General features: G+C 35.7%; 1 protein-coding gene across 1 annotated transcript; it reads left to right on the forward strand.

The window, feature by feature from the left end:
* Window positions 1-3,145: 3,145 nt before the first annotated feature.
* Window positions 3,146-6,764, forward strand: LOC128866846 (protein preli-like). Its single transcript, XM_054107859.1, has 4 exons — window positions 3,146-3,613; window positions 3,705-4,293; window positions 4,355-4,568; window positions 5,219-6,764. Exons 2-4 carry the CDS (start codon window positions 4,196-4,198, stop codon window positions 5,621-5,623), a joined length of 717 nt encoding a protein of 238 aa, XP_053963834.1. The 5' UTR covers window positions 3,146-3,613; window positions 3,705-4,195; the 3' UTR covers window positions 5,624-6,764.
* The last annotated feature ends 2,986 nt before the right edge of the window (window positions 6,765-9,750 follow it).

Here is a 9,750-nt window from a genome sequence, read left to right on the forward strand (position 1 = left end):
GTGCATTTACTTTTGAAGAATGTGGCCGAATTGTTCGCAGCTGAAACGAATATTCGATGGGGTCGCAAATGTTCGATGATCCTGTGAGAAATTAGATACTTACATAACAGATATTGATACAAATAAAATTATGTTGTTATGTTATTTGTACTAATGATATGTAGATATAGACGCCTTATAAATAAGCTCGTTAGATCGAAGGTACATTGAATGAAAGTTCAAAGGAAGGCTAATTGTGAATGCCTTTTTCACTTAGGCCCGCTGACAATAAATTATTTGTTGGCTGTTTAAATTAGGTAAAATTACGCCTTGGCTCTTTGACAGTTCGCATACCGCATAGTTTAAACCAAATTTTGCCGGAATTGCGTCGAACTTTGGCCGACAATGGCCGTGATGACTGAAGTCGTTCGGTAGCTTTCTTCTCCTTTGATGGGTTTAATCCCTGCCTACCATAGAGATAATTCATTTCTCGTGCATGAACATATATCCGTAGGGAGTTTTCGAGCGATAACGCAACTCGCGTCGTCAGAGACGGTGAATGCGCAAGAGACTCTCAGTGAATTTCGTTGTAACACCTGGGTGTCGTACGTTAGATGGTTTAGCTCCCACCCAAATGGGAGCAGCATAAAGAACAACATCATCCACCACCTTTGACAGGAAGATTCGTGTTGCACATTGTACACTTAGTGCTGCCGCTGTGGTACTCACAGTAGTTAGATGCTGCTTAAAGCTGAGTCGTGCATCAATCAATTTGCCTCTTGCTTCAGTATTTCATGACCGCCAATCCGCAATTTCATCTGCTTCCTCTTTTTGCGTGCAGTAAATAGGACCGCTTCCGTTTTCTGTGCTGCCTCCTTACGTCCCACATCATATAGCCAATGGTGTACTCTTACTGCTGCTTCATTACATTTCTCCTGCAGATTATCTAACCTCTTATCCCTCACTACTAGCGCGTTGACATCGGCATATCGTACCAATGCTGCGTTGTCTGGCAATTGTATCCTTAGCACTTCAACGTACATAGTATTCTACAGCGTAGGTCTTAGGACTGATCCTTGAGGAACGCTACCGGAAATTTTGTATGTTTTTAATCCGTCGTCTGTATCGTACTGCAGGATCCTGCCGCTAAAGTAGCTACAAATTATGCACATCAGGTACCCAGGAACATGAATTTTTTTAGGGGGCTGCAGTGTGTTGGGTTGATTGAATGCATTTTGGACATCTAGTGACGCCTAGATGTTAGTAGACGATAGACAGATGTACAATTTTACGATAGAATAGCGCGTTAAAATTATTGAAACGTATTATGAAAATGGTCGAGCTTTAAAAAACACATATTAATATACAATAGAAAATTCGTAATTTTTTTTGTGGAAATAATCACCCCAAAGAGTCGACAATTGAAAAGTTGGTGAAAAAATATCAAGAAACTGGTTCTGTCGAGGATCGAAAAGGGGCTGACAGACCAGAAACTGGCCGTTCTGCTGGGAATATTGCTGGTTCAGGAGGTTATATACAGTTAGAAGGCCGAAAAAAGCGAATTTTCCCGAATTTTTTTCTAAGGAGACTTTTAAATTTATTGATCTAAAAATTTATGTTGCCTTTTAGCTGTTATGTTATCTTTTAGCTGTATTTTAAGACTTAGTATTAGTAAAAATATTTATATGGAAAGGAGCTACAGCTGATCTCCGGGAGCTCCTCGAAAAAAGACGTTTTACGGTGACCACTATATCTCTGAACTGGATCCTCCGAAATTTAAAAACCAAAAGGATTTCGTTAAAGTAATGTTAAAATTAGGTCGATTAATTCCTAATTAATTAATTCCGGTTTCTCAAAAAAATCGATTTTCGACCAAAATGTCGGCCTTAAATGGTTTATAAAAAAAATATATTTATCGGTGAGAAAAAATGTTCGATTAATTACTAAAAAATATATTTAAGAAGCTCATGTTAAAATTTGAGACTAATTGGTTAAGCCGTTTTGAGTAATGATAATCACTGGCTTTGAAAACACCATTTAAAGAAGAAGCACTTGGAAAGCACTTTCAAGCACTCTGAAACGCCTTTTCAAGTTTGCGTATAACTTCGAAAATATTCAGCGGAACGATATTAAATGTTTTGTGTGCATTCCTAAATATACATATGTACATTAAGAAAAAAAAAATAATAATAATAAAAACAAATGTTTTTTTTTGAAAATTCTAACTGTTTATAACCCCTTAGTGCAAAGTTTTGCTGAACAACTTTCAACACCGTTATCTGGAAGTTCTCAACAATTAGGCATTCATGAATCTATTACTTGGATAAAGATTTGTTTAAGTATTTGCATCCTTACAAATTTCAATTATGCAAAGCTGAAACGTAACATTTGGATCGAGATTACTGAACTCAATGCGATAATGTGTAAGCGAATCCTTAGAAATTTTAATATAATACTTGTATGATAGTCTGTAAACGCGCTCATGGTGGACATTTGAGTGATGTAATTTTTTACATATCATTTTAACAATCACGTATTTTGAATAACATCAGTGAAACCTGAAAGAATCAAAGTTAGTACATGTTTTATTTAAAAGAATATCTAGGCGTGCCTTTATTTTTTTACTTTATTTGGAAACATACATAATGTAATTGATACAGTCTAATTTGCTTTGCTGCCGTCTCCCAGTAGCAGGGATATTAATAAAGCCACATATCATACTGCAATTAAACTATTTCCGCAAAATTACGCTGGATGAATTTCGACCTCCGTCATTTTTGTTTTCAGCCAACCACTTATGGCTGTTCTACCAATGAAAGTTCGCTGGGTGAAATCAGCTGGGTGCACCAATTGTATTTGGCTATTATTTTACTACATATTTTGCGATTAAATTACTCTCAATATTTCAATATTTATGTTATATTCCAATATAATTTTTACATTGATTTATTTCTCTCCAAGCAGCAGGTGGTACAAATATAATTTTTGATTAAAGTTTTTTATTGATATAAAAAAATATTTATTTTTTAGTGCAGCGACAACACTGCCGTACACAAAATTTCCCTTTTCAACGACTGACATCGCGCACATATAGCCGTTTCACTCTCTCTACTGTTTTTATATACACGGCACTTACAAACTGCTAACAATTTTGACCCTTTTGCATACTATCGCAAAAAATTGTTTCAGTTGGTGCGCGATTTATAGACGATGTGAAATACTGCACGTTTGTATTCTGGTAACAAAGAGCAAAGCAAGACATAAAAGTGCTGTGAATGCGGCGCAGCTGGAGGCATAGAACAATAATAACAAATAAAAAGCAAAAGTATGCCAATAAAGGATGAAGGAATAAGGAAGGCTTTAAAATCTGCACAAGTTGATGCCAGAGATTTGCTGATAATTGGTTATACAAATTATTACCGCATGTAAAGATAAAAAATTTGGTGATACGAAGAAAATTCTTTAATCGAGCAAAAAAAATCGAACAAGGGTAGAGGCACAGTGGAGTAACATTGTGTAATAGATAGTTCTACGTTTGGTTGTTTTAAAAGCTCCCCGAAGCAGTTCTTCCATAGTTAATATTTGAGAATCGCGTGATTAGCGATTGATTGCTAGATTTGGTTTGGCACGCATGGTATGTAAAAACTGATTTTTTCGTCTGTTTTGCTTTTAATTACATATTCAATTGATTTTAATTTTTATACTCTTTGCTTATCTGCTTGCAGTGTATCGACTATTTTTAACTACTTGCTAGCAACCAAAAACAAAAGCAATAAAGAAGCAAAAGATTGAGGAATTATTTTAGCTCAGGGTTGAACGTGAAAACATTAAAAGCGTGCGTAATACACACCCACTAATTTGCCGGCTGCAGAGCACTACATAATATTTCACTTTTACTTTCAATTTGAAAGCGTCGAAGTAGTATTTTTGGCAAAAGAAACGTGCTGCACTTTGTGGCTGAAATATTGCATTTTACATCGTACACACAGTGTGATAAGGTATAAAAACAAATAAAGGGATGATGGGAGTCGGCCTTTGACAATTATAAATACCTAGCGTACATGTCCATTAATAGCTCCATTTAGTAATACAAACTTAGACGCTGATAACATAGTTTCTGTGATAAAGTCGAAGTAGAGAAAATAGCGCTGCCATATAAAAGTTAACAAATTTAAGTTATCACATTTATTTGCAAAGCCAAGAGCTAAGTTCAAAAATGGTTACCGCATCGCAATATACAACGGAGACAGTTTTCGATTATAGCTGGAAACAAGTAGTGCAAGCCTACTGGAATCGCTATCCCAACCCTTCAAGGTGAGCAGCAGCAAGCAGCCTTATTCAATTAATATTTTGCATGTATAATTTAAATTTTCAGTACACATGTCCTAACCGAAGACACAATCAAACGCGAAGTGCGCGATGGCAAATTGTATTCACGTCGTCTATTCTCCAAAACCAATCCAGTGCCAAAATGGGGCAAACGCTTTTACAATAATGCGCCTGTAAGAATTATTGAAGATTCTATTTTGGATCCAAAAAAGAAAACACTCGTTACATTTACGCGAAATATTGGGTTCAAGAAAATCATGGTGAGTGCGATAAACATGTGCAAAAGAAATCTATTCATTATTAAAGCCATATGAAGTGTATTAAAGTTAATAAAAGCTAAAAATTGAGGGGAAGATAAAGCTTATCAGCAATTGAGTAGCTGCTCGTTCATCATGTTTTTGTTTATTTGAAACCGGTTTTTCAACCTGTCCCGTATCGCATGCACGTATTATATATTTTTAGTAATATTCCTGAAATATTTTTTTTTTGCATTTCGCATATGTTCTTTGTTATTGGTTTGCCGCTTAGCGCTATTTTTGTAGCTTTTTAATGCGCACCTTCTAACCTATTAATTGATTCATTGTTTTCCAATAAAAGCGGCCTATTATTATTAATGCTGAAATCCATGTGGGTCGTACAATGGGCTCTTTATATATAATTAAAATCGGCAATTTACGTGGAACGTCAGAATTAACGAATTACGAAAGTAAACCACATATTAAATGCGTAATTTAAGCTGAACAGTGATTTGTCTATGTAATTTTGTTGCTTCATTTATAAACTTAATTAAAATTTTTGAAGCCTGCATTTTCACTCATTCCCTTATATAATTCTCTTCCTCTATTCACATTTTTGTACTAATTGCATTACTAAATAATTATCTAACCAATACCGGTACTAATACTTGCAGAAAGTCGATGAAATCGTCGAATATAGCGAACAGAAAGATGGACGCACTTTGGCGGTGAGACGTGCATATGTCAGTTCGCAGGTGTTTGGCTTTTCACGTGCAATACGGGTTTTTGGCATTGAACGGTTCAAGTCGAATTGCAACAAAGCTGTGAGTGGCTTTAATTATGTGCTACGGAATATGTTTCCCGGCACTGCTGCTACGGCGAATGCGAACACTGCTATCAATACGATAGGTGTGACAGATGGCATTGCGAATGAAGCGCCAACAACAGCGGGAACTAATCAAATGCAACAAGCGACAACGAATAAAACTGAAGCCCTTAAAATGGCCAGCAAATCCGGTTATGAGTATTTTAAAAATCATGCCATTAAATTGGCACAACTATTTTCAATTAAAAATTGATAAATGTGTTTTCTGAGAGCGCTAGTAGTACTGGTACATTTGGTATAGGGGTTGAATATGCTACGCATCAAATCATACTAAATCAGTTCTCTATACGACTTTCAATTTAAGCGTAATAGTTGTACACGATATATTTAAGTGAGAGAATAATACCTAGTAAATTTATCGTTGGAAAAAGCAATGGATGGGCGAATTCAATTCCTAGTTGTGGCGAGATGCAATTTTACAACAATCTCATTTTTCTGCGCCGCAGTAAAACTCCAAGGAAAGCAACTGAATTAATGCCTTAGTTGGTAGAGATAAGCAGCGAAGAGTTGATCATCAACGGGGCAATGGTGGTGAGGAAAAATGCAAAAATTCCTTTTCGGATACTTTACTTTTTATTTTTTCTTCTTTCTCGATATTTGCTCTTCATTCCAATGCAATTTTGTAAAAAAAGCACTTACGGGTTCTATGTACATGTATAGGAAAAAAGTATGTTGGAGGAAAGCCGCTTTGAGTAGGTAGTAGCAGTAGAGCAGCTGATTATATTTTATTTTATTGATTAGGTTTTAAATTGTCGAATTTTATTTAAATTACTCTTAACTATCAATCTTTGCTTATAGATTTGGAAATCTTAGTGACCAAAAACAAAAATTCATTGCTCTTCATGAATTGTGATTGTTCCTGTTTTTTCTGCTCTACTGATACTAACTGTTCAAGGTGCCTTGGTTCGGGCATATTGTAAATGTAGAAAAGTAGATACTTTAATGGCATGATTCAATTATAATTGAATTCTGATTTTATGATAGCTTCGCTCTCGACACACTACCTACAGTTTCCTTCTCTGTATAAAATGTTTAAATTTTCAATGCAGTTATGTAGAAAGTCGAAACAGATTTCATAAATTATATATGTATGTAAATATTTGTAAAATTTGACTTAAAGCAATCAGTGTTTTTAATAACCGATTCAATTTCCGTAACAAATATACGATTCAGTGAGCTAGTTCGAAACGAAGCTTAAAATTATTGTAAACATAGTTATATATTTTGTAAGAGAATGCTTCCAGGTTGGCCGCATCATAATTGTGAAGTGTTAATTTTTTGGCACTAACTTCCAAAATATTGGAAAAAATAAATAAATATAAATATGTATGGAATACTTGTGTTTGTATATGGAAATAGAGGCGACATTGCCAATGCAGAGAAATCAACTGGTTGCCACCGTTCCCTCGGCAATCTATAAACAACGACACAGATATCTATTTAGCAAAGAGCATTTACTTGAGCAGCATGCCAAAATTGGGTGGGAAATGCTTTATGGTGTTACAAGAACAAGGGATCGAAATAAGGCAATGATTTATAGCCCTTTTCTTATAAGGAGTGGGATACGGTGCACTAGACAAGGCTAGTTTTACTGGGGGCTGCCATGTGAATATACTTATAAGGAATCTTAGGTGCTGCTACAGCAACTGGTTTTCAAAAAGTTAAATCTGAAAGGTTGTTGGTAGTTAGCCGCACTAATAACTAAGTAATCTGGAAATAATTTCTTGGTTCGCCAGACCGTGAATTGTATAAATTGCTTGAAAAAATTCCACAATGGTTACGTTTTGCATGGCAAGAGATAACCTGACTTTTTGTTCAATGGACGGTGTTAAAACTGGAATCCTGTGTACCAACATGGAATGAATTTAGTCTTTTCGGTTTTGGAGTAGTCTTATATTGTGGAAAATGCACCTCCAGTTTCATGAGCCCATATAATCGGCATGTCTGTCAACTCCTTGGCTACATTGAACAACACTTTTCATACCAAATAAAGCTATGAATGGATTATCTAACAGCAAATCTAAAATTAAATAAACGATAAAATATTAGAAACTGGGCTGCAAATTGCAAACATAGCAAATGAAAATTTAAGTTCACAATGGTGAAGATCACAATAGATTTCTACGTGAAACAAAATTTATTGAAATTATTTTCTATCAATTATAATTATGCGTAGTATTTTGTGGCTGACAAATTACTGTTATTCTTATCTTCCATTATACAAAAATGCAGTAATGTAACTCAGTAATATTTCTTTTTAAGACAATTGGTGTTAATGTATGCAAATACTTCACCTTCTGTTTCCATGGTGAATTCTGAATACCGAATAGAATGAGAACGGAAACGTCAACACCAATGAGGAAGCATATGCATTAGTCCGTTGAAACTTTACAAAATGGTTATATCAAGTGGAAAGTGATCAAGGGCGATTTTGCATGAAATCAACAATTTTTGATGGAGTTGATGAAGTTAATATTAATAGTGAACCAATTGAATTTCTCAAAAACAGAATTAAACCCAGTTAACACACTAAGATTGAGGGGCAAACTTTGTTAAATGATTTTGAGAAATCGGTGTAAATAGTCAGTGGCACTAGATTGATAACCGTTGGTAAGGTTCACTAAACAGGTGCAAGAACAGCAACTTCGGATTTCTTATTAGGAGAGGTATTACAGCCGTGACAATGTAAATGCGACAAATTCAGTATGCTCGAAACTATACAGCAACAAGGCCTATACGAGTATAAACATAATTAGTAGCGCAGTAGCTTGATTGCTTCATCTATTCCCCATGCGCTAACGCTTGGCGAATCGAAGACGCCTTAAATTTAAAATTCAATTACTAAGTCGTATTCGACTTGTTTTAAATTATAATGCAATAATTTATATTATTTAATTTCCTGGGGCTTATGCGGCCGGCTTGAAGACCTAGATTATGCGGACGACATTTGTTTACTATCGCACAAATACTCAGATGGATCAGCTAAACTAAAGGGTTGTCCAATAACAATTGTTACAGGGGAATTGATTGCGCTATCGAGAGATGATTAACGATTTTTTATGGCTGGAATGATGGTATTGATCTGGACAACGTTTATTTTTAAAAAAACTGCGCTACGTGCCCCGCAAGCAACGAAACCATTGAAAGGAAAAGTTTTCGGACCGAAGAGGTCATCACAATTGGACACCGAGATCTTGTGATTTAACACCTTGTGATCTTTTTCTTTGGGACTACGTGAAAGAGAAGGTCTACGCCAACAGCGCAGGGTCGATTCAAGACCTCAAAGATGGAATTCGTGAGGCTATCGAGGACATAGGGCAGCCACTTTGCAATTGGGTTAAGGAAAATTTCAAGAAAAGGATATTGTCCTGTAAGCGTGGTCGTGGTGGTCATTTGTCTGATGTTATTTTCCACTATTAACGGCATACCTTCCTCTTTATAATGAAATAAACACCCGATCGTTTATATTAAAAAATAGCATTTTTCTTTGAATATCAAAATAACAATAACAAAATAAATAACTCTAATTAAAAAAACCTATACAAGCGGTATGCCAAGCAGTAGCACAAACAGGTCTAAAAATTAACATAGCAACGACTAAAGTAATGAGGATTAACACCACCGAAACGCAAATCCTTCAAATTTTCGACACGCCGCTTGAAGATGTAGATGAATTTTTGCTACCCTGGGAGCATTATTTCAAAAAACGGCGGATCAATAACTGACATTTGGCATGCTAGACAAGGTATGGAGATCAACCCACATCTCCAGACACACAAAACTGAATATATTTGATGCCAACGTGAAGTCGGTAGTTCTGTATGGATGTTAAACATGGAACTTAACAACAAGCATATCACAATCATCGCAATCTTTCCTAAACCGTTGCCTACGAAAGATAATGCGGACATTTTGGCCTGATATTATAAGCAACGATGGTCTTTGGGCGGCTACCGGGAAACACCAGTTTACATAGAAATTATGCGTCGCAAGTGAAAATGGCGGCCGCCGTAGCCGAATGGGTTGGTGCGTGATTACCATTCGGAATTCACAGAGAGGTCGTTGGTTCGAATCTCGGTGAAAGCAAAATTAATAAAAACATGTTTCTAATAGCGGTCGCCCCTCGGCAGGCAATGGCAAACCTCCAAGTGTATTTCTGCCATGAAAAAGCTCCTCATAAAAATATCTGCCGTTCGGAGTCGGCTTGAAACTGTAGGTCCCTCCATTTGTGGAACAACATCAAGATTTATTTTTATTTTTTTTTTTATGTTTCATTAAGGAAAATATCTATATATATATTAAAGATAAGCTACAAAAAAA

Source organism: Anastrepha ludens, chromosome 6, assembly GCF_028408465.1.
Source record: "Anastrepha ludens isolate Willacy chromosome 6, idAnaLude1.1, whole genome shotgun sequence".
Classification (NCBI taxonomy): domain Eukaryota; kingdom Metazoa; phylum Arthropoda; class Insecta; order Diptera; family Tephritidae; genus Anastrepha; species Anastrepha ludens.

Coding starts and splice junctions, on each gene's coding strand:
- LOC128866846 (XM_054107859.1), top strand. CDS start 4,196: ATGGTTACCGCATCGCAATATACAACGGAGACAGTTTTCGATTATAGC. Junction 4,294..4,354: donor CGCTATCCCAACCCTTCAAG/GTGAGCAGCAGC, acceptor TTAAATTTTCAG/TACACATGTCCTAACCGAAG. Junction 4,569..5,218: donor TTGGGTTCAAGAAAATCATG/GTGAGTGCGATA, acceptor TAATACTTGCAG/AAAGTCGATGAAATCGTCGA.